This window comes from Punica granatum, chromosome 4 (assembly GCF_007655135.1).
Source record: "Punica granatum isolate Tunisia-2019 chromosome 4, ASM765513v2, whole genome shotgun sequence".
NCBI lineage: Eukaryota > Viridiplantae > Streptophyta > Magnoliopsida > Myrtales > Lythraceae > Punica > Punica granatum.
Window position 1 is genome coordinate 5,768,339 of NC_045130.1, and position 24,907 is coordinate 5,793,245.

General features: G+C 40.7%; 5 protein-coding genes, 1 non-coding gene and 1 pseudogene across 6 annotated transcripts; 2 read left to right on the forward strand and 5 right to left on the reverse strand.

Moving 5' to 3' along the window:
- Positions 1 to 627: 627 nt before the first annotated feature.
- LOC116206449 lies at positions 628 to 1,417 on the forward strand. The gene is made up of 2 exons (XM_031539324.1): positions 628 to 990; positions 1,116 to 1,417. Exons 1-2 carry the CDS (start codon positions 712 to 714, stop codon positions 1,281 to 1,283), a joined length of 447 nt encoding a protein of 148 aa, XP_031395184.1. The 5' UTR covers positions 628 to 711; the 3' UTR covers positions 1,284 to 1,417.
- Positions 1,407 to 4,837, reverse strand: LOC116206448 (kinetochore protein NUF2 homolog). The gene is made up of 11 exons (XM_031539323.1): positions 4,577 to 4,837; positions 3,903 to 4,118; positions 3,671 to 3,761; positions 3,414 to 3,593; positions 3,012 to 3,101; positions 2,780 to 2,887; positions 2,443 to 2,496; positions 2,239 to 2,353; positions 2,001 to 2,158; positions 1,807 to 1,902; positions 1,407 to 1,684 (listed from the first exon to the last, which is right to left on the reverse strand). Exons 1-11 carry the CDS (start codon positions 4,741 to 4,743, stop codon positions 1,631 to 1,633), a joined length of 1,329 nt encoding a protein of 442 aa, XP_031395183.1. The 5' UTR covers positions 4,744 to 4,837; the 3' UTR covers positions 1,407 to 1,630.
- Positions 4,838 to 4,943: 106 nt separating this feature from the next.
- LOC116206450 lies at positions 4,944 to 6,278 on the reverse strand (annotated as a pseudogene).
- A 6,913-nt stretch (positions 6,279 to 13,191) lies between these two features.
- LOC116205719 (legumin J-like) lies at positions 13,192 to 14,896 on the reverse strand. Its single transcript, XM_031538367.1, has 3 exons — positions 14,660 to 14,896; positions 13,580 to 14,285; positions 13,192 to 13,390 (listed from the first exon to the last, which is right to left on the reverse strand). Exons 1-3 carry the CDS (start codon positions 14,853 to 14,855, stop codon positions 13,255 to 13,257), a joined length of 1,038 nt encoding a protein of 345 aa, XP_031394227.1. The 5' UTR covers positions 14,856 to 14,896; the 3' UTR covers positions 13,192 to 13,254.
- Positions 14,897 to 16,682: 1,786 nt separating this feature from the next.
- LOC116206471 lies at positions 16,683 to 16,809 on the reverse strand. The gene has a single exon (XR_004156702.1). It is a non-coding gene; the product is annotated as a small nucleolar RNA SNORD14 (small nucleolar RNA).
- Positions 16,810 to 18,009: 1,200 nt separating this feature from the next.
- Positions 18,010 to 19,496, forward strand: LOC116205870 (3-ketoacyl-CoA synthase 7). The gene has a single exon (XM_031538560.1). It carries the CDS (start codon positions 18,143 to 18,145, stop codon positions 19,475 to 19,477), a length of 1,335 nt encoding a protein of 444 aa, XP_031394420.1. The 5' UTR covers positions 18,010 to 18,142; the 3' UTR covers positions 19,478 to 19,496.
- Positions 19,497 to 19,736: 240 nt separating this feature from the next.
- On the reverse strand, positions 19,737 to 24,635 carry LOC116205868 (pentatricopeptide repeat-containing protein At1g10910, chloroplastic). The gene is made up of 10 exons (XM_031538558.1): positions 24,249 to 24,635; positions 23,933 to 24,017; positions 23,425 to 23,688; positions 22,863 to 23,165; positions 22,268 to 22,372; positions 21,832 to 21,931; positions 21,061 to 21,380; positions 20,740 to 20,916; positions 20,532 to 20,660; positions 19,737 to 20,157 (listed from the first exon to the last, which is right to left on the reverse strand). The coding sequence occupies exons 1-10, from the start codon at positions 24,512 to 24,514 to the stop codon at positions 19,921 to 19,923; spliced, it is 1,986 nt and encodes a 661-aa protein (XP_031394418.1). The 5' UTR covers positions 24,515 to 24,635; the 3' UTR covers positions 19,737 to 19,920.
- Positions 24,636 to 24,907: the final 272 nt, after the last annotated feature.

Genomic DNA, 24,907 nt, shown 5'->3' on the forward strand with positions numbered 1-24,907 from the left:
TCAGAACCCTGAAAGTCAATTTCGATCAGATGAAGGGCCCACAACGGTAAATTTTTACTTTTGTCTTCTTCCTCAGTTAAAATCAAAGTTAAAGTTACGTTGACTTTAACTCCGAATCCAAACGGCCCGTAATAATTTTAAATTGAAAAAAAAAGAGTTTGGATAGTAGGCAATCACATCAACTCAATCCCTAGCGGTATTTAAGTCGACATAGCTACCCTCAGAGTTAGCAGCCCACTAAGTTTGCCAGCGATAAGTGGGAGACAGCTTTTACGAACTAGGTCAAATTTGGATTACAATCTTATAGTGAACTTGTTTTGACACTCGGTTTAACCAAAATTAGAGACATATCGACCACCACTAACGGCTCTTTGTTGCCATTTCTTGAGTTTTCCTTTTGCAGTTGAGCGAGCACTCTGTTTCCGGTCCGACGATTTATTTATGTTTCAGAGAATATTTGGAAATCAAGTTCAAAAATAATTTTAGGTGAAAAAGAAAAAAAAAAAGGAAGAAGAAAAGCCAAATGGGCCTCATTATTGTCCAGATGGGCTATGGGCTTGTTGGATCAACCCGATCCAATAACGGCCCGCATATGAGTCTACATGGCTTGAAGCTTCTGTTTACTGTCTCCTGGAAAGGATAACGGATTTCCTAACATTCCCACCACAGAAAGAAGAGCAGAGCCTTCCATCATTCTGGGAAGTGAAGACAATGGTCCCCCTCGGAGTCTGTAAGAGCCATTACCGGTCGCCTTTCCTCTCCGACGTCTTGGACGTTCAGAAGCTGAACAAGGCTCGGAGCAGTTCATGGCGCAGCAGTAATCAGGTCGTGTTGAGAAGGAAAGGGCTCGTGGTGAGAGGTTGCACCGGCGAGAATCAGCAGGAAGAAAAGAAAAAGTTGGAGAGACGGACCTTCCTGACAATGGAAGAAGCAGGGCTTGTTGAAGCCTCCGGGCTCAGCACCCATGAGCGCTTCCTTTGTCGATTAACGGTACTATACTGCTATTGTGGTATTACGCTTGTAGTCATAAGAGTCCAATCAAGAATCACCTGATGAGTAAAGTTCGGAAATGATCATAAGGAAATGGGATGACACGCTTTCTGATCCTTTAACAGATATCGTCGCTGAACCTGCTAAGGGTGATAGCGGAGCAAGAAGGTTGTTCGATAGAGGAGCTCAACGCTGGGAGGCTATGCGACTGGTTTCTCAAGGACAAGCTCAAGAGGGAGCAAGACAGCGACTCCAGTGTTCTTCAATGGGATGATTCCGAATTCCAATTTTGACCTCTTCGTTTCGTTTTATCTGATCAAATGTTTCAGTCTCTTTCCGGGCATCAAGATCTTCATACTCTTCGGTATCTTCTGGTTCTTGCCTCACAGATACTATCCCGTTAATCAACGGAGAAAGGTTCTACGAACTCAAGGGCTAATTTATCTACACTAGAACAGCGTATAACACAACATGTTATCTTCTTGGTAGAAGATGAAACAAATCGAGATGATTTCTGTTTAAGTCTTAAACTAGCTGACAGATAGAAGCGGAAAACACAGGGGGGTCATATAAGCACAAAAAGGCAGACAACGATCATCACCATCAGAAAAGGCTGCACCGGCATCTCCATTGGACTTGTTCAAGCTTCCGCTGTCGGCAAAAGGGCTCCGATAGAGCACAAATACTGGTGAAACTGCAAATAGGTTTTAAAAACTCTCAATCAGCGGAAACATAATAAGGTTGAATACAGTCGTAAAAGAAACAGTCATCTTCAGCTCGTATGTGTCTTGTGTGAAAGAAATGCAGAGAGAGCACCTCTTTCATAACTTCTTCATTTTTGTGCAGCAATTCTTGCTCTTTAGCCGCACAGGATTCCTTAACGGTGTTTGTTCTTGAAGTTATAGCATCCACCTATTAAGATGAAGCAGAGAAATGCTGAAATGTTTTGCACAATATCCTACTAATGCTCTTCACCATGTCAAAGGAATTCCCCAAAGTGCAGAAACTACCTCTTCAAGCACAGCTTCGACCTTCCTCTGCCTTAGCTCAAGCTCATGCCTCCTTGATTCCATCTCCAGCTTCACATTATTTAGCTCCTGATTTGCCTCCTCGCACTTAGCATCTCTTTCTTTTTCTAATGTCCTTCTCAGTTCATCCAAATGCTCCACTGGAAGGGAAATTTTTGGATCAGCTAAAGGAATAAAATGGCAAATCATCAATCAAAATATCATCCTAGCATGGAGTTACCTCTCCCCTGCAATTCAACTAATTTGGCATCCAGCTGTTTGTCCAAGACTCCCTCATCACTGAGCTTTGCTTTTAGAGCCTTCACATCTTTCTCAATCGTTTTTGCAGAGTTTGCCTATTCAAAACACAGCATCTCTTCCGTTGACTAGATAATCGTTCACAACAAACTAAGGACTGATTGTATAAGATGCAGGCAAAAATTACCTGTTCTAGTATCTTTTGCATCTGAGTCAAGTGCTTGGACATTTTCTTATGAGTCTGAATAGAGAAAAGAGAGCGAATCAGTTATCGCAACTGCCAGTACAATACAAATCCTTGACTGGCACATGCTTAACAACTATCAGCGACCGCACTGAATGAAATAGATGTTAGTTCGTTAATTTTGAGATGCAATACTAGCCAAAAACAGCAACATAAACAGAAAAATCCAGCAGGTTTCAAAATTAGGAAACACATATTTATTGCATTCTCTTTCTTAGATCAAGGGTCAGTGTTTGACCAAAAAAATGCACATCGCTCTATGATATTCATTTTATAATACCTTTGTATAAATCTCTAGGACTGCATTCTTGTCTTCGAATGAATCTTTTGCCAATTTTGCAGCATTAATTGCCTCTTGACGAGCTGACTTTTTCTCCTCTAAAGCCCTCTTCACACCGTCACATGAGAAAAACAGTTGAATGTTATCTAAGCAGAGAAATGAATGAAAATCAAATGGGGCAAGAGCAAGAAAGAAAATCCATACCACAAATTGCCTAAATTAAATGACAAACCTGCAGCTTGTCAGGAGACTGAACAATTTCTGATCTTAACATCGCATTTTCTTGAACACTTTGTACCAGGCTATACTCTGCACTAGAGATCTGCGTGCACAAACAAGATAAATTACTGGCATAAATCACAAGACTGCAGGTAGATGAACAGCAGCCAAAACAACTGAAGCAAAACATCTACAGTCTGTGAGCAAAGAAAGCACGATACCCTCCTAGAAAATAAAAGGGAAAGATTAAAATCAACCAAAGATATCCAATTTACTACGTGAACGGCTCAATCACCATATCTGAAGAAATCTTTTGTTTCTAACAGTTAGCAAGAGTTTCGAATTGTAGTTTGGACATCAGCAAAACCAACAAACATCATTTCCACATGACAGTCATTGATGATTCTGGTCTCACCTTCTCATTTAATTCTGCTCCTTGGTCCTTCAACTTTCGGTAAGCAGTTCTCAGGGACATCTGCTGATTGTTGAGTTCTTTCACCTTCTGATTAAGCTGTCTGATGTTCACTTCCAGTTCCTGAACTAGAGGCAACTCCTGTTCTCTGGCTTCATTATTTTCTGCAATCTCAGCATTCAACTGCAATAGAAGCTTCAATGAAGATTTCTACTTGGTTGAAGCTGTCAGAGTTTGTTATACAATATTCCCAAATTCACCTGGGATATTTTGTCCTCGCACTCTTTCTGCTGTACGTCAAGATCATTCAACTCCTCTATAATAGGTCTTATGAGGTTCATCTTGTTGTCTCTGTAAACAAAGGAAACTGTCAACCGATGTACGTGCATGTAATGGCAGGAGTACTCTCCAGAAGAAGCCATTACATAACTTCTTTACCAAAGGTGAACGCAGATAAACTAACAACTAAAGCTAAATTAATCAAATACTTACTTGTGGAAACAGAAATTTAGAATCGCACTGACAAAAATCTCGGTCCTGTCAGCATCAGGCGTTGTGAGATCTTTCAGAGTAAATTTCTTGGGGCATTCCAAAGAAGCAATCAACTCCCTGATTTTGCTGCAGAGGTTCATTCTTCGCAGTGATTCCACGTGGAAGTCCGGGTTCTCAAGCCGCTCCAGTGCAGCAAACTCCATCTGCCCGTCCTCCCTGTCAAAATCAGGTAACTGAGTATAAACTTCGAAGAGGAAAATGATACGAAATCATGGAAGATAAAGACCCTGATGGAAGCCAACTTTAACAAATATAATTCAGTTCTAAAAATCTGATTTTCAAGTAATCACACAATTCAATAGAACAAAGGGAAATCCCCAGATCAAAACCCTGAACATGCTTACTTAAGTTCGAACCGATTTGTCGATTCAAAATCTGGGGTTTGTGCATATAAGAAGAATTAACAACGCGGTGTCGACATGCGCCTGGCCAATACCTAATAGCAGCTTCCATTTCCTACTCAACAATGCCGACACGGAATCTAATCAAATTCTCTGCCCTAGCTTCAATTGCATCTTCAAACCAGTTCCCAAGCGATAAGCTGAACTCAAATCATAATAGAGAGCCGAGATTAGAGCTCCAATGGAGGCTGAAAGGGGAGAGAGAGAACTCACTCTTGGAAGAAGTCGAGGTAGACGAGGAGCTGGGTGTAGAGGTCGGAGACGAAGTCCGGGCTCGGGTCGGCGAGGTGGCGCTCAGTGATGTTGGGTATGATTTGAGACTCCGTAAGAAATGAGACTATCTCCGACCTCGTCAGCCTCGGGTACTCGAACCTCGACATCGTCGCCGGCCGCCGGAGCAACTGAGACTGACGAGCGTCCCGGGAGAGAGAGAGAGAGATTTCCCGCCTGAAACTGCAGTTTCAGTTCGAATTTCGAGCCGGCTCTTATATACTTGCACAACAACCAGTCCGGTTCAACCCAGCAAAAAAAAAAAAACTAATGCGGTTCAATGCTATCGATTCCGGTCTATTGACGGCCTGGACCGGTTATGTTTATTTATTTATTTATTTAACGAGGGGTATTGGGATTTCACCCAACTAGTCCCTGGTCCAATGAATTTCCTGCAGCACGCAGGACGGTTAAACTGGGTTCGTTGATCTAGCAGGTGCCCGATGGATCCCACGATGTCCACCTTCCCACTACCCCCTACCATATACATAACCTTGGCCGATGTGTCCGCAGTGTAAGTTGGGCCCAGCGAAGCACCGGCATCCAGTCTCACCCACTGGACACTCAGTTCCACAGTTGATGTCCGGTCTTTGAGGATCGGCCTTCCGACGATGGCTTTGGTTGTGGCCAAGTCCCCTATGCCATTATGAGGATACAACTTCACTATCAACTGGTGCGGCTGGCTCTTGGTGAGCTCGGTGACTTCCTTTGTGTCCGTATTGTAGGGGAGAAACCAGCCAGGATGACTTGGGAGCCAGCCAGGAAGAAGTTGGTGATTGTTCTGGGAATATAGGCGCTCGAGGTGTCTCCTGGGAAGACGATAACCAGGTCGGAGTTATCTCGGCCGTTGCTGAACCACCAGGAGATGGAACCGAGTGGCGAGTGGTACTGGGATCATATCTCCCTTCGTTAGCTTCATCACCCTCTCTTCGGACGATTGATCAGGCAACAACATCCCGACAACACCGCAGGTGCCTGCAAGAGATAAAAATCTTGAAAGGTTCCCGACTGACTTGAACTGGGCATGAAGCAAAGCAAAATAGCAGCATTGCAAACCTGGTTCCAAGAACAATCCACAGGGTCCACAGATATAGCAAGAAGTATGAAATGGAAAATAATGAACCATAGAGAGAAAATAATGCCCGTGGAAATTGAAACTGAAGCCTCTGCTTCCAAGTGAAATTGCCATGTCGCTGCACTACATCCTTTTGTCCTAAACAATATAGCGACCTCTTAGAACAATTAGCAGAGTGCACCACATAGTGTATGTATGTAATTAACAGTATTATGTCCTGTGGTGCGAACACTCTTTATCATTCAGTTGTTTGAACGATAATTTATATGTGAATTGCGGTCACCTTGGAGTACAATCCCGACTTTGGAGGAATCGGAGTAATGATGCAATGCAAGCCCAAATGGGTGCAGAACAAAATTGCGGCGCAGACCTATAATCGTAGATTCGTCCGGCGACCGAGCGAAGAAGGAGCCACCCTCGCCATCCAATACCTCCACCGGCGGCATGGTCAGCAACTCCATCTCGATTGTTTACTTCGCGTAAACGTGCCTGTTTTTACATTAATTCAGAAGTAAAGATCCATAGGGCAGGGGGTGTGGTGTTTATATACATACATATATATATATATATAAGGCAAGGGACGATCACCGGGACCATAAGATGAGGCACTGTGCCCTTATCTAATTCATTGAAGGTGCGGTCCTCGACCTATATTCATTTTTCAGGTTCCACAGGCTTCGATCGGGAATTCTCGCACTAAGTTTATCATTCCTGGATTGATTGATCGACAGCTGATGTAGCAACCTGTGCCACATAATCGGCATTTTCGTGAGAGCAAGTTCAATGTTTGGCACTAAGATGAGTGCCAATGTGGGCCCCTTCCTTACCACATCAGCGCCACGTGGAAAGTATTGGCACCGACGTCCTCATTCACAAATTCACTCCATTTGGGTGTCAATGGGGACCCACACAACTATTTAATCTTTTAAAACTAATTATGTTAATTAAAATAATTAATTAACAATTTTAAATAAATGAAAAAATTAATTCAATACATTAATTATATTAAATAAAAAAATTATTTAATTAAATAAATAAAACTTAATAATAATAAATATTACCATAATTACCACGATTAATTATATTTACCCATAATTTTTTTGACAATATTATCTATTGCATCATGTTGCAGTTCATTTGTGTTTGATGTGACTGCAGGAAGCATGTCCCTCTCTCATTTTTGAGTTTCCAACTCGAGCTCCTTGTCCTTGAGGGTCTGGTCCTTATCCTCGAGGGCTTTCAATTCATTTAAGAAAATCTTTTTTGACTTGCTTGTTCGGAATGTAATGCTTCCACCTCTTCCTCGAAAGCAAGTCCAATGGCCTTCAATTTTCCCTTATTCTGCCTCTTCGCTACTTTGTTGCCTTGAGGACGACACAGTGGAGACTCCACAACTACTTCCTCGATTGTCGTTGCTTCGGGGTTTGACAAAGTCAGGTACGTCCCGGAGGCAGTTGTCTTAGCTCGCTTTGAACTTCCACCATCTGTGTCAGGAACTTTCCATTGTTCGTGGTGTTTGAGGATATTCTAGTGCCTCTCAAAAGTGAAGTCCTTCGTATGCTTTACTGACCAGAGTGTACGCACCAAATCCATTGCGTTGTCTTCATTCCACCCGCTCTGACGTTGACTATTTGCTTCTCGGTAGAATCCCATGAAATCTTTGACGACCGAGCAGATGACGCACCACCGTTTCTTCATCGTCATTATTTGTCTGGTCCACGAGGCTTGCCGTTTTGCTTGCAATAGTTTACACCCAATCCCAATACACACCGATCTTTTGGTCGGTGCCCTTAACATGATCATGCGACGTATATGTGAGTATAACTCTTATCGTATGGTATTTACTTGAGATTGATCATATATATATAGGTGAAATTACCGACTGATCAATTTCGTATTCATCTATAAATTCTTATGCTCAGAAAACACAAATTGGATTGTCAGTTCAACGTCTAAAATATTTCCATGAGAGTAAGCAGATCAGTGTGCTCGCCAAGAAGCTCATGAAGTACGCAGTTTATAGTTCGGAGCCCCTTCTCTTAATTAATCCTCTCGACCAATGAATATCTATGTATGAATTATACATATAACTGTGTGTGCCTGTCTCATTTTTTATTGCAGAGTGCGGATGAAATTGGTAGACAAATGGTTAAAGTCGACTCATGTTCCTTATGGTTATAATTTAAGAAAGTGGTCTGATGATGCTCCAACTGAGGAAGCAGAAGAACATCCTATGGCGGAGATTCTCCCTGTAATACATACATAATTACAAACATCATATATACATATATCTATATGTGCTGTACATATTTTAGAATAATAGAGGGCTTGTGTTTCAATTAATTTGTTGATGAAGTTCATCTTTCCAAATTTAGGATCAGGCAAAAAGTTCGACCGAGGATCAAGTTTTGTTAAAGCCAACAGACGTCGAACTTCCCAGAATGGCCAACCCTGAGGCTGTGGAGGACGAGGACATCGAGGAGGGAGAAATCACTCCGCTGTGGTTTCGTCATCCTGCAGCTGTGAATTCCGTGGTTCATATGGATGCCAGTCCCTTGAACTCGCCCGAGACATCCGAAAAGCTGATGACTTTCGGAGACAAGGGCAATGTTGTTGTCGATGAGCCGGGAGTCACGAGGATGGCTAATCTTAATGTAAGTATTGAGTTGAAAGTGTTTTTTCATGTGGCAAGTTTCTCATAACAAGATGAAGTTTAAATTTGCCTGTGTAACTTTCTTGCCCAGGAAGCAAAGTTTGACAGTGGAGCTGATCCGACTTTGGTAAAGCCGGTAAACACAGAACTTCCCAAAAAAGCGAACCCTTGTAACTGAAACGCGGGTTGCAAAACATGAATCGTGATACTTTTGTAACCCGAAAAGTCGGGTTGGGCACTTTTGATACTTTTCGGTTACATGAATCATGTATCATCTTTGTTTAGCGGACTATACATGATACTTCTGCTATCATGAATCATATTTTGCGGGAACTTCCCATCGTCTGGTTGCTAGTATCATGTTTTGCTCTATATATCATCCCTGGACCATTTTTATCAGTTTAGGCGTTACCAATCCGTTATGTCACTCGGATCATGCTCAATAAAATTCTGGGTAAATTGCACTAGTGGTCCAAAAAATTTTACAAATGTTTTAAGATGGTAAAAAATGTTTTTTTTGCTACTTGATGGTACAAAATGCTTCAAAACCGTTTCTTTGTAGTACAAACTGTCAATTCATGATTGACGCCGTTAGCAAAATGCTGATGTGACAAGAATATTATAATAAAAAATATTTTTTAATTTTAATTAAAACTCCAAACTTTTTAAAATTTCAAAACCACTTAAAGTTTTTGAACTTTTTCAATTTTGCCCAAATCCTCTCTCTCCCTCCACTATTCATCGTCTTCCTCCTCCCCCTCCACTGTTCATTATCTCGCCGAGTCAAAGGTGACTCCTTAGGCGAGGACGGCTTGATCACCGGAGCCTCGATTTCCCAGTGGATCTGGACCGTTTGGAGAAAAGCCGAGTTTTTTCGGCCTTAGCGTTCCGGTGATTCTTCGAATTGACGAAGCACAACTTCTGCCCTACTCTTTCTCTCACAGTTTCTTCCAGAGGACAAGTCCTCTGGAGGTCCTTATCAGAGGTGGCCAGCTGCGAAGCCAATCAGAACCGTAGCTCGAATTTACATCGAGACCCCCAATTCCATAAACCCTAAATCGAAAACATAGCAAATTCGATCAACCCCACTTGAGCAAATTCTACCCAATTCCCCAGCGAGAGGCAACACCCACCAATGAACACGACCCAGGCAAATTCGACGAAGCATAACTTCTGAGGCTTCGGGAGTCTAAGAAGCGCAGCCTTGGACTTCGGATTGATAGAGAAGCATTGGGAACTGGAGTTCGAGCTCGGAACTAGGCTCGGGTTCAAGTTGATGGAGCTCTAGGCTTGAACAGTGAAGGGGGAAGAGGAAGACGATGAACAGTGGAGGAGAGAGAGGGTTGGGGCAAAATTGAAAAAGTCTAAAAAATTTAGGTCATTTCGAAATTTTAAAAAGTTTGGAGTTTTAATTAAAAGTTCGTCCGACCCCATTCGACTCGATCTAGTGATCCGGATGCCACATTAGTTTAATGTTTCGGCCACATCAGAAAGGAGTTGACACGTAGTGAGCCACGTCAGTATTGCTTGACGGCGTCAATGATGAATTGACGTATTGTACTACAAAAAAACGGTTTTGAAACATTTTGTACCATCAAGTAGCAAAATTTTTTTTTGTACAATCTTGAAACATTTATAAAACTTTTTAAACCACCAGTGTAATTTCCCTAAAATTCCTTTGAAATGTATTGCAGATTATGAATGGAAATACCAATGCTGCTGCTTATATGCACGTAAATCACCATCAAAGATTGAATGTTGTTAATTTGAAGAAATATATCAGTATATGGTTTCATTACATCCTGGAGTTTCCTCGTGCTATGCCGAGAGCAGTAACTCATGGAAGTGAAACTGTCGATTCTCGCAGTAAAAGAAACTCGACTTCGGCCTATATATCAAGTAGTCTGTGAACTGATCTGGAGCAAGAATATCTAAAGAGTACAACCCATTTTCCAGCCAGTTTGTTTTCACTTCCATTCCGTCCAGTTAGTTAGCTGTTATCTATAAACATTCAAAGTACAACAAATCAAAGGGGGCGTATTATCGTGGTGCATGCTTTCGCTTCATAATCAAAATGTTTCAAGTTCGATACTTAGTGGGATTATTCCTTTATTAAATATTAGAATTTGTATTTCGTTGTATTATGCTCATAAATCTCTCTTATAATCGAAAAAAATACAACCAAAAAACAACTAGACCGGTAAAATGTAGTTTACTAAATCGGATACTACGTGCCATACATATATCGATCTATCCATACTACTTAAAATAGTTTGTCTAACTTTCCATTTTCAATATTACCCTTGCACCTATTTGGATTTACTAGAGAAGGACATGTGCTATGGTATAGGAATGCGACATAAAATATGTAAATCTTGTGTTGATAGCTTTATGTTTACTCTCTGCTACCTATTAACTCGATTATAAGCTTTGGCTGATGATATATATATACTTGGATTCTTTGTATTATTTTCCATGAGTCCAATGCAGAGCAAAACTTCATCCGAAAAAAAAAATAAAAAATTAAACATTAAACATTAAACAAAAAAAAATCGTAATTACAACTTCTAGGCAGATCGAATCAACTCACAATTAAACATTAAATAAGATCAAAAAAAGGACCCTAATTGACAATCCCCTTCAGATTGATTGATTTCCCTCTCCAATGCCCTCCCATCTCCGACCGTGGCCACTGGGCGCCCATTTTCAGGCCAATTGCATTGCTATTTCGTCTGGTTAGTCCTATGATGCCCCCCCCCCCCCCCCCCCCCCCCCCCCCCCCCTCATTGATCCATCTATTCCTACATATCGTCTGTTATCTTCAACAGTTGATAACATGTAGCTTCATCGTGGTCCCCGACCTACAGGGATGGACCCAGAAATTGGATCTAGGGAGGGCGAGATCCAAGATGAAGTGAATAGTAAGATGACTTTTTCGAATTAGGGAATCAAATATATGAAATGTCATCAAAATTATATATAACCTATTTAAAATGACCTACAGGGATGGACCCAGAAATTGGATCTAGGGAGAGCGAAATCCAAGATGAAGTGAATAGTAAGATAACTTTTTCGAATTAGGAAATCAAATATATGAAATGTCATCGAAATTATATATGAACCTATTTAAAATGTGAAAATTTTAAAGGGGACAATGGCTTTTCGCAGCCCTGTGGGTTCATCCCTGCCGATGCGTCCTGAATTTTGACATTTCCAAGAACAGACAGAAAAATTAGTTAAGCAGGACAGATCCGGAAGAAATGGGCATTTGCATCGGGGACAAAAATGACAGGTTCCACAGCAGACCATGGCAGGTTCATTTCCTTAGTAGCTTCTCGATGGATGGATGGTCATGAATTATTAATTTCTTTTAAATCACTATTTTTTTTAAAATTTTAGAAATTGTTTATGTTTTATATTATTGGATAGTTAAAATAAAGAAATTCACCAGAAAAGGGAGGCTTGCAGCAACGAGGCACGCCCTCATTTGGACATTTGGGATTAAAAATATATATATATAGTTAGATTCTCATTATTGGAATTATTACTAGTGTTATTTGTTTTCCTTCTCCTATTCTCAACTAGATTCTCATAGCTAGAAATATTCGTAAGTATTTCTTTCTGAATGTATTGTACTTATGTATATGTAAAATATTTATTTCTAAGACATATATTATATTATTATACAAGGGAATTCCTTGTATTGTTAACGCTGGGGAAATTTGATCAAATTTATTATTAAAAAAAATGCTCTCCTAAAAATATGGTCAATTTTATATTTTAAAAAATTCGATGGTTGAGGAGGCCCAAGCCTGGGTTGCTTGAAGAAAGACAGTCGGGCAGTACATTGTATGGAAGTCCTAATTACATCTAATGACTAATATTAAAATATAAATTTCAAACATATTGATATTTAATTCCTAAATTTTAGCCGAAACGCATAAAATCAAATATTGTCGATCATAAAATTTAATAATGATTGGTTCAAGCGATTCGACATTTATCAACTCTTGTGAATTAAGAAAATCCTTAATTAGGAGAAATTTACCATTTAGTGGACCGATCCGATTAAAATTGAATTAGTCGGGACTGTTGGACTTCCAAATATTACTTAAACATGAATTATTGTTTTATCATTACTATCTCAATATTAAGATGGATTGATTGCATTAAAAGACCCAACGTATAAAATCAATTCGTTATCTCAATATTTCAATTGTAGTGGAAAAAAGACTTATCATTTTATGTTGCGTTTGGTTTCATAATAGAATTTTAAAATCAGATTTTGATTTTGAAAAATAGTGGTATAAATGGGGTCTATCATTTGACTTTGTATGAGTTATTTTATTTTGTTGTGGAAAAAAGTGGTATAAATGGAGCCCACTCTTTAATTTTATATGAGTTATTTTATTTTATTGTGGGTAGAATTAGGTTAAAGTTGTGATTTTAAAATGTGATTGGTAAACCAAACAACCCTATAGTGTTTGCTAAAAATGGGATTGCTGGCAATTTTTTCTTCATCTGCTCTTTTTCCCCATCTCAGTTTTTTTTTTTGGCTGAAATATTCCGATCTCTTTCTGATCCAAGACAATGTAACGGTGATCAACCCGTCAGATTATACATTTTACTAGATAAAGTGGTGAATTATTTTAACATATTTTGGAAAAAATATTAAAATCTTCACAATTTCTTTAGATTAAAATCTTTCAAATGAGATAAGATATCTTATTATACAATATTTGAAACTTCTGAGCATCTCGTTGATCGAAACAATTTATTAACCACGAGATTATGCGGGATATGATATCTCATACAACGAGCAAAAATTAATTACTTCAACTATGGCATTGCACATGTAATTAATTAAATAGAAAGGGAATTAATGTGGAATCTCTAGAAGGAGAGATCATCAATCTTAGACAGGAAACACTTGAGGAACGGAGAGGACACATTGAGAGCTGCTTCCAAGGCTTCCGGACTCATTGCCTTCCATGGCGATGCTTTCCCCGCCAACTCCTTCACGACATGCCTGCCAAAACACACAAAATTAACGGACCATTACATACGCGATTCCGGTTAATATTCGTGTTCACGAGGAAAGGAATTAATTTTCAGGTGAGTTCATCTTAATTGTCACGTGATGCGAGAATGAATATATACATCCGAAACAGGACAGCAAATGAGAGCGGTGAAGAACTAGTTTTGTCGACCGACTTACCGTGGAGAAGTCGTGACGGTGACGCACTCCATTCCATCTTCTCCGGCAACAGCGGCAACCGTGAAGAACTTGGGCACCACGACGACTTCACCTTCCTTCACCACTTCGGCCATGCACCTCTTCCCGTTGAACCCCACGATCTCCACCCTCCCACTACCCCCTACCATATACATAACCCGGGCCGATGTGTCCGCGGTGTAAGTCGGGCCCAGCAGAGCACCGGCATCCAGTCTCACCCACTGGACACTCAGGCCTGCCTGCTCCAGCAGAGGCACCTCCGAGCCCGTCAGCTCCACAGTTGATCTCCCATCTTCAAGGAGCGGCCTTCCGATGATCGCTTCGGTTTTGGCCAAGTCCCCTATGCCGGTATGAGCATTGAGCTTCACTATCAGCGGGTGTGGCTGGCTCTCGGTGAGTTCGGTCACTTCCTTTTTGTTCATGTTGTAGGCTCTGCGGGTGACCTCGGGAGAGAAACCGCCCAGGATGCTTTGCGGTCCAGCCAGGAAGAAGTAGGTGAATGTCCCGGGAATATAGGAGTTCGAGGTGCTTCCCAGGAAGACTATGACCAGGTCGGAGTTATCTTGACCGTCGTTGAACCACCAGGAGATGGTGCCGACCGGTAATGCAATCATATCGCCCTTCTTTAGCTTCACCACCCTCTCTTCCGCTGACTGAGGCAACAACACCCCGGCAACTCCGCCGGTGCCTGCAGGAAATAAGTATCGAAATAAACGATTTGCCTGTTACTTGACGGGTCCCGAATGACTCGAGTTGGCGTGAAACAAAGAAAACTAGCTAGCAGCAGCACTAATCTGGTTCCAAGAACATTTCACAGGGTGATCAGACAGAGGTCCATAGGCGGACGTAGGAAGAAATAAAGAATAGTTAAGATGCTGAATCACATAGATAAGATTGTTGCTTCATTGTACTAAACTCTTTATGCTATAGCAATCTAGTAACCTCACCACAGGCAGAGTGCACGTTAGCGTTTTAAATTAACAATAACAGGTCTGGTCATGCGAACACTCTCTCTATTCGGTTGTTTGATCGATAATTTATATGGTGAGAATTGCGAGCCACCTTGGAGTACAAATCCGACTTTGGATGAATCGGAGTAATGAGGCAGCCCAAACCCGAACGGGTGCAGGACAAACTTGGCGGCCCCAACATTGGCCTCTCCTATAATTATAGATTCATCGGGGGACCAGGCGGAGTAGGATCCGCCTTCGCCATCAAATGCCTTCACCGGCGGCCTGGCCAGCAATTCCATCTCCATTGTATGCTTTGCGTAAAAGTTGCCTGTAGAGAAAAAGAGGACTCGGGAAATGTTACATTGAGAAGTAAAGAGCCATGGCGGGGGTTTATATAGAGAAGAGAGGGAGGACCGGGACTATTACATAAGGCACGGTGCCCTGCCCCCTTACGTAATGTTATTTTATTTTATTTTTTATTTTGGCCCTATGTGATTTTGTTGAAGGTTTCATTTATTTTGACTTTTTGACCTCATATTAGTGGGTGGATCTCGAAAGATATGAAAGAAAGATCTCCCTCCAAGCCATACATAGGAGTGGTTCTCGACCTATTCCATTAGGGTCTATATGGTTCGGGAATCTCGCGTTAAAAAATATCAAATTAATTGATTTTATGTGATAACTCTCCTAAATACATGGCCCATTTTATAAATAAATCAAAATTGAAAAAAATCCCTATACATAGTTCTTATAAATAATCACCCACTCTCTACATGTAATGACTAACTTTACAATTCTAATTAATAAAATATGTCAAAGTTGATTTCTACAATTTAGCCTAAGCGCGATGGAATAAGATCAAATATCACCAATCACGGGAGCTTATTCCCTTGGTTTTTTTTTTTGGGGGTTATGCTCATTCCCTAATTTAAGCATAGATGATACCTTTATCATGAATATCTCAATATATTAGGATGGGGGTAATTGCATAAATGGGCACGATTAAAGCTAATTTCAAATCTATTGCAATATTTCAATTGTAGCGAGACAAAAAGGGCCAATGTTTCAAATGTCCGCTAAAATGGGATTGCTAAAAATTTTATCTTCATCTGTCTTTCTTTAACTTTATCTTTCAAATTTGTGTTTTTTAAGGTTTATAATAATCGACAACCTGACATCCCCAGATCCAAGACAAGATGGTGATCAACTTGACAACTTTTTTTTTTTTTATTATTATTATTATTGGATATTGTGCTTAGTTTGAATATTATTAATAGTCTTCACAATTTCTTTAAATTTATGCAGTGTTGAGTTAGGATAGCGTCGAGATAAATAATAAAAAATGATTAAAAATCAATAGAGTTCCATATTAGACTATGTGCAGCGGGGATGCTGCCCTGTCTCCTACCTGCCTGTCGTGGGAGACGCCATCCGTTGGAGAGCGAGCGCACGCGTCTTGGACATCACATGACAGTCAAAAACTCATAAAATAATTTTATTTTATTTTATAAATTATGTTGCCTCCAATGGAATTAAATTATATTAATTTATCGAATTTTATGATAATGAATTAAAATTAATTTTTCATTATCAATTTAAATTTTTTAATAATTAATTAATTATGTTTAATTCATTTAATGAATTAAAAATATATATTAAGTATATATAATGGTAGTTACATTCATTTCATTAATATAACATGTATGTGGCCCGAATAAGATACTTGTATTGGAGTAAACTGTTATCTTTTACTTGACCTAAGTGTATTTAAATACTTAAACAAAGAAACATCATTGCACATTGTCTTAGCAAACATTTGAAGCAATAGGTCTTTGTTTTGCTACAATTGGCACGTAGCAAATTGTAAACCTTCGAAAAAAACCATCCGATGATCAATTTCCATGTAGAGCGAAAGCGACCGATTCACGATGATCAATTTCTATACAGAGCGAAATCGACCGATTCATGAGTCCGCCATTAAAATTTTTTTCTACTTGGAACACTGATCCGAGTTCGTCGACAAGGTGATCGAGGTGCATTTGCCCGAACCACTACATATGTTGAAATGTCGCAAATGTTATATATGACAATGACTGGTATATAGGAACCAAGCGATCAATAGGATTTTAAAGTGTCTCAGACATCCAAGGAAGGATAAGAGCAGCAGAAGCTCTCGAGCCCGGCGAGAGGCGAAAGCTCTCAGTCGGCCACTGCGAATGTTCTTTGAGAAACAAGCCTTTGGATTTATCATCACGGACACATCCTTAATCCTCACTACCGGTTAATACGAAACACACGCGACTCGATCCATGAAGAAAAGATCATTTCAACGAGGAAGCAAACTGGGGCGGAATCCATCGCCAACGACGAGGGGATTTATGATCAGCAGGGGACGGAGGGAAGAACCTGCTGACAAAGTGAAAGGGACGGATTGGGGGTTCGACGTTGGGGACTTGTTCATCCCTAGAGCAGTCTTGATATACGCTGCTAAAGGGACAGACTTTTGGTCCCCGAAGGACAAATATCATCAACAGCAATGGAAGCAAACAGAAATGAGAAATCGAGCCACGACGTTCGGGGCGAAGAAGATGAGATCAAGCGCAGATGCAAGGCGAAAATCGGCAGGGAATTGATGCGGCGGTGATTGAAGGCGATCGAAGAGGGGAGATGTAGCGGGGGAAGTGAAGTGAAGTGAGTGAGGCGGCAGACTCGACGGCAAGCGGAGGTCCATGGGGTTTTTATAGGGAGGAGAGTCCCCTCGCTAGGGTTCTTCCGAAGAAATTAGGGTTCCTGATGACCAATTTCCGTACCGATTGAAATGTTTGGAATCCTCTCGTCCAAAATGTGAGAAGTCAATTCATTTCACAAGAATTTAATCTAAAACAAATCTTAATTTTAAATTTACTCTATTTAAAAATGCATTCCGATTACCGAAAAAAGATGAATCCCAAACCAGATTATTCAGTTCCTTTCGATTAAATTTGTAATTTTCCGAATTTAATTTACTTGCAACTAAATTGAATCCAATCGAATCAAACCGTAATATGTTGAATTGAAATCATTTTTTGCGAGAATTGATTCCAAACGGGTGTAAATAAATTATTTGCAAAAATGCAATTATTATAAGAAAAATATACGATAATATGTTTTAATGGTAAAATTAGATCTGAAAATGCATTGCTGCTACCTTAATGTTTTTTATTTATGGCTACATTATTACTTCACTTCGTGATTTTCATGAAAAAAAAAAATTCATTGGAATAGTCTTTCCTCGTCCTGCAGATCATATACAGAAGCATTGCATAGGTTTCTAGACCCGAATGCGCATTCGTTTACGTCTTGTGTTCGCTCGCGTAGCTGACATACTATTTCGATGATACTGGAGGCTCGGGAGGTTCACACGATTGGGCATTTGCAGTTATTCCCAAACATTCACGCGATTCTGGTGACCGGGAAAAATAGACCTCGGCCCGACCATAGTTCCCGTGTCTTGAAATCCAATGACATCCAATAAATTGTAGCCTTTTCTAGGACCTGAGAGATCATAGACCTTCAGCTCCTAGTTTCGTTCTCCTGGAAGCTTGCAAAGAAAATGGTGACGGACTACTTTGCCATCTCCGATATTCCGATCTCTCTCACCCAGGTTGCAGCGGTGATTGTTTTAGTTACCTTGATTGTCTACTTCCACTTCCATACGACTTGTGTATACCTAGTCGACTTCGCCTGTTACAAGCCGCCGGATCACCTGAGGGTCCCGATCAACATGTATGTGGAACACTTGGAGGTGGCAGATCTCTTTGATCAGGAGAGCCATGACTTCCAAGCCAAGGTCCTGGAGAGGTCAGGCATAGGGAGTGAGGCCTGCGTACCCGACTCGTTGCATCAGCTCCCGCTCGATGCCACCCTGAAGACGACTAGGGAAGAGACCATGCTCGTACTCTTCACAGTAGTCCAGGATCTCCTGTCGAAGCACCAGATTGATCCCAAGAGCATCGATATCATCGTCTCAAACTGTAGCCTGTTCTGCCCAACACCATCCATAACATCGTTAGTCATCAACAAATTCGGAATGAGGAGCAACGTCAAAAGCTTCAGCCTAAGCGGGATGGGGTGCAGTGCAGGATTACTGTCGATAAGCCTGGCGAAAGATCTTCTCAAGGTTCATAAGAATTCGATAGCTCTCGTCCTGAGCATGGAGGCAGTGACCCCCAATGGTTACACAGGCAGGGCCAAGTCCATGCTCCTCTCGAACGTTCTCTTCCGAATGGGAGGAGCTGCAATTCTCTTATCAAACAGGAAGCAAGACAGATCGAGGGCGAAATATAAACTTCAGCACCTTGTCAGAAGCCACACTGGAGCTAACGATGAGGCATATGAATCAGTCTTCCAGAAAGTTGATGATGCTGGGCTCCTCGGGGTTTCACTCTCAAGGGCCCTCCTGCGCGTAGCAGGCAAGGCTCTGACGGCCAACATAGTGGAGTTAGGACCACTTGTCCTCCCGTATTCGGAGATGATCCGGTATGGTTGGGCCCTGCTCTACAAGAAATGCATTAATCCATCCAGATCCAAAGATAGGGTCCCTGTGCCCAATTTCAAGAAGGCTTTCGAGCATTTCTGCATCCATGCTGGTGGAAGAGCCGTGATTGATGCCGTAGAAGAGAATCTAAGGCTCCACAAAGATGATGGGGAGGCTTCAAGAATGACTCTTTACAGGTTTGGGAACACATCTTCGTCCTCAGTCTGGTACGAGCTCAGCTACCTTGAAGCAAAAGGGAGGGTGAAAAGGGGAGACCGGGTGTGGCAGATAGCATTTGGGAGCGGGTTCAAGTGCAACAGCGCAGTTTGGAAGTGCATCTCAAATATCGACCCGAAACCGAGGAATGCTTGGTCTGACAGAATCCACAGGTACCCTGTCGAGGTCCTGTAAGTGCTCTGATCAAGCTCCATGAATGGCTTCAACAAGGACCTGGATTGGCTGCCAAGAGTTTTCCGATGGTAGTAATACAAACTTACACCAATCGTAATTCGATTCTTCCTTTCCTGTCATTTACCACTGCGCTAATTCCCAATGGTTCCTCCATTCAAGCAACAAGAAATGAATCGATGCACTCTAAGGAATAGAAAAGACTGAACTGATAGTAATACTGGCATTTAGTGGTTTAGACAAATCGAGCAAAGGCAACGACTATATACTGAATTCGAGAACCAGTGCATATATATATTTACGCCATGTTGGGAATGGAAGGATGGAACTGGAAAAATGTGATAGCTATATCAGATGATTGCTTCGACAAAATTTTCATTCTCCTTCCAAGGTAGCATTAAAGGTCACAAGAAACAAAAATGGAAACAATATTACCTCGAACCACTTCAAGTTCTTTGGTTTCTATTCTTATTAGACCCTACTGTCTTTGGAACTCTCCGATGATTGGACAGTGCTTCTTTAATCAGCCCACCACCAAAGAAGTGTGAGTTTTTGAGAATCAGTGCTCTTGTTGATGAATCAATAGAATAATTTTGTTCGGGCATCCAGTGCAGCAGTTTTAGGAGCAAATCCTTCTTCTCGGGCAGCACAATATAACGTGATACAGCCATCTGAAACATTTCCTGGGAAAAACAAAAGTGCAGTTCATGGATTATTCCAGTAAATAGAACATGAGAATAAATGAATTCATCAAGCCCATAGTTTTTAAAAATCTGATAAACTCCCAAGTTTGCGAGTGCCCGGAGAGTCACTTGCCATCAAGAAAATTAATGGTGCAAGTGCTTTAGGATGAACTAAGATAATTCCCAAACTTCAAGGTAGCTGAGACAAGATGGCCTGAACGATGTGAATTTCAAAATTGCATTTATGTTCACAGGAGCAAATTGGAGTTGCACAAAAGTACTCCAATCCCCTTGACGAAGACATCAATATACACCCAATAATCAATAAGCAACTTTTACTTGGCCAGTATGACCTGAAAACCCCGATCACTTGCCTGATTGATCTTATAGCCCGACCTATGAAGAACCTCCAACACACCATTAATCAAGTTGACATTTCCAGATTTCATAAATGCCGTTGCAAATTTCTTCAATGCTGGCTTAGAGATTGACCCTAAATTCTCCTGTAAAGCATGATTAACATATGACTATAAAGCACTGAATAGAACAATAGGAAAAGGGGATAAAAAGTAAGAGTTCAACCTTAACTACCACAAAAGCTTCCTTGTGAAGCCCCCCTGCAATTAGAATGTGCAGGATCTTCTCATGGAGAGCCTTGCAAATGGTCCTTCTGCCATGTCTCAACAAGTTGTAGGCAGAAAATGCTTCTGCATATGCGTTCATATTGCCAAGATGAAAAATTAAGGAGGAACCAATTTCCTGCAAGATTCCATTCAGATACTTAAGAAATTTCATCATATTAAAAAGGGTTTCATTAAACCATGTCAAACAATGGACGACAATCATGTATGTTTTGAGTGTATCTAGTATCAACTTGTCATACAAGTGATGAAATCATCATACCTCCTCTATTAGGTGCCCCTTACTATGCATATCTACCATAGTCTTATATGCGAGTAGGTACAATTTCTCCTTGCAGAAGTACTTGATGAGGATATGAAAGGTATTGCCATCAGGACTAATTGCTAATTCATCCATTTTCTTTAGTGTTTGCATAACACTCTCCATTTCACCTACTCTACAGTAGGCACAAAGCATACTATTCAATATCACCAAGTCATATCTGTTGTATCCAATTTCAAAATCCTTAGCCAACAGTTTGGCCTCATCCAGAAGACCGTCCCGGCAAAACGCTGAAATCATGATGCTATGTGCATAGCCATCTGCATGTCAAGGTTAAACACTGATTCAATTTCGCACGCAATGATCTGCTCAGAGTTAAAAATTCTCATGATACGCCCCACCAGAGAGAGAGAGCGAGATAGTCATCTAAACTTTAACATAATGTGACAATATTATCTGACTAAATGATTTCAATGTGACCTACAATCTGATACAATTAATTCTTTTGTTTATTTAGTAGAGCCAGTCTAAGATATCTTTCAAGTTTTGGATAGCATGCCTGCCAAAGTTTAATTCCAATCATCATTTGAACAGCCAGCAAAACCTGTATAATGCAGCTAAAATATATGCAAGCTGTATTCAAGTACAAGAAAACTTTCTTGAACTCATTTTTAATTAAGTATTACTTATTCAAGATAGAATCAAAACTTATTACAGTACTTCAGACTGCACATATGATTACAAAAGAACAGGAAATTTTTGAAAACATACCAGACTTGACAGATTTATCAGCAATCATCTTGAAAATTGATTTAGCTTGGTCCATGTGCCCAGCTTTAGCTAAGCCATCCATCAGCAAACAGTACGGCATCTGCAAGAATCATATGCAAGGGCAGAAGTCACTCCCATGGCAATAAGGTGTTTTCATGATAGAGAACGTGAAATTTCCTTTTCTGTGATAAATGGAGCTTTGTGCTCTAAAACAACAACATAGCTCCATTTTATGCAGATTCAAACATGTTGCATATCACCCCCTAAATAACTACAACGAAATTTTTTAACACTCTGGAGTCAGAATTTGGCCTATGACAAGATTCTGCTGCTTCCACTGCATGATATTCAACATGCAGTTTCTACATTACAACATAGTGCCAGCGTAAGAGTGATAGCTTCTTTGAATATCAAAAAATACAGGTTGACAATGCACCTCATCATTAGCATGATCCAGTGATTCCAGTTCAGCCAGTAACTTCCTCGACTTTTCAAATAAGCCTCCCTTAACATACACCTTTAACAAAGTTGTCAAAACCACCTGCATGAATGTATAGTTGGAAATAAACATTAGATTGTAACCAACATCACATGAAACAGGAAATAAACATTAGATTGTAACCAACATCACATGAAACAGAGGATCCTAGTTTCTAATAAAAAAATGAAAGGTGCCATGCTACTATATCCGATTTCAAGAATGTTGATCATGTTCATTTAAGAATGACTGAAAATTTAAGTATCATCACTTAAGCATAGAGCATTCTCATCTCCACACTAGTGCATAAAAAAGGATTTGGAATTCAGCAAAAGTAACAGCCAAAATTAATCGTTCGATGAGTTTCTGCAATGTCAATTTTATTGTCAGCTATCTGTATAAAGTTATTTCCTGCTGGGCAATGAGAAATGTCTAACTCCAGGCATTAAAAAGGCAAATAACATAAGGCATGCAATCCTGCACTGTAATGGACCATCATATAAAGATTCAATGAATACCCACGCCACAATAACAAAAGAAATAACCCACAAACCTTATTTGGTTCTAAACCTACGGATTTCATCTGTTGGACCAATTCTTCAGCCTTCTTGTAATTTCCATCAGCAGAGTAAGCATTTAATAAAGAGCTGTAATGAAATTCATTAGGCACGTGACCCTCATCCTTCATCTGCTGAAAGTATTTCTCTGCTTCTTGACATTGATTATTTGAAGCACAAACGGCAAGGAGGGTCCCATAAATTACACCGTCCATTTTCAATTCATCATTCTTCAGTTCACGCACCAGTTCTAACGCCTTAGAGTAGCCATCCTTCACTTTCATGCAACCTGAAAGCAGCTAAAAGCAGAGAGGATAATAATGATGATCACTGAAGAAGAAACTGCAACGACTAATGAACATCTATGTCAAAGAGTAAATGAGGTGACTTTAAAGAATTGAATTCTTCCATCACGAAAGCTACAAAGAAAAATCATGGCACTTCTTTTGGTCTGAGAATTTAAGACACGATCATTTTTCAATGCCGAAATAACTCGACATTATAAATGCCAGATCAAATAATGAAGGGAACAGAAAGCAATCTGAGCAGAGAGAATACCGTGCTATATGTAACAACATCCGGTACTAATCCATCTTGCTTCATCTCTTGAAACACTTTGATGCTGCTATCAAATTTTCCATTTCTGACCAGGCAACTAAGAACAGCATTACATATGTAGACGTTCGTTCTCATTGACTGCTCTGCAATACCTCTGTAGATTTCTAGAGCCTTCAAAGGGTTAAGGCTCTTCCCCGAGTACGTAATATAGCTAGTATAAGATGAAGCACTAATCTTCCCATGGCGCTGCATCCATTCAAAGAGCTGCGATATTGCCAAGCAAGAAAATTATTGACAGTCAGTTGGCAGGTTGATATAAACCAAAATAATGTTAGAGCCACCAACAAAGATGTAAATTCAACCAAGTCAATGAAACCTTTAGTGGTGAAGAAATCACATGAAAAATCTAATAAAAATCCACAAGCAGTGTTATCTTCTCTTTCCATTTTTCTCGCATTCAGTCTATGTGATACAGAAACAAGTAGATTAAGTTTGCGTGTTTTAGCACCTCGAAGAGATCCTGAAACCTCTTAAGCTTCCCGAAATAACGCAAAATGACATTCAGGTCTTGCACCTTCAGCTTACTTCCAAATCTGCAGAGAAACAGATTCTGCAATCAGCGCTGCTTGGCACAATGCCAATGTTCGAGATAACTTAGCAAGGTATAAGCATCACACAACCTAGCAAGCATCTATCATTTACGGAAAACTCCGACAAACACGATACCATCAACAGTGAGGTGCAAACGACTAACAATTCCAGCAGCCTGATTAAGAGAATACAATGGAAGGAATGCTCGAGAGCAAAGATAAAAGAGGAAGGACCTCTCGAGAGCGGAGTCCAAGTCCGGCGACCGCTGAACTTCGAGTATTGCGGCCTGCCTCGCCAAGTAAGCTTTGGAGTGTTGTCCCTGTCTTGTCGGGGCAGCTGACGCGTTACGTGGTTCCGTGCGAATTGTTCTGATTACACAGCAGAGGTGGCGCTTAGCTCCAGCAGGAGAAGGAGATGGACGGGGAAGAAGAGGAAGAGGCGAGACCGGCGGGCGGCCGAGTAGACCCTGAGGCCCGATGGCCAGCGGCGGAAGCTCCATGGGAGCTGGCACTGTCTATAGAGGCGGCAGCAGCCTGGGATGGATGGAGCGGAGGCTGTTAAGCGTTTACCGTTGTACGATGATGGTCGGCTCCGCCGCAAAGAAAAAGGAGGCGAAGAGAAAAACTAAAAACAGAAAAACCTTTTCCAATTTCCAAATTAAGAAGAAAATTTTTGCCCGTTTTCCAGTTTTCCAATTCCTTCGGTCCGGTAAATTGGGAATTTGGAATTCAGAATAGAGAGATGAATTATCGAAGATATGGCGAATTAAGAGAATTTGGCCATCGTCCATCCTGGTTTTAGGGAAAATTCCATGAATCGAGCAATTACTTGAACCTTGGATTGATGCGAGGGACTGAGTTCTATCGCTTTATATCGGTATCTTTGGTAGGAA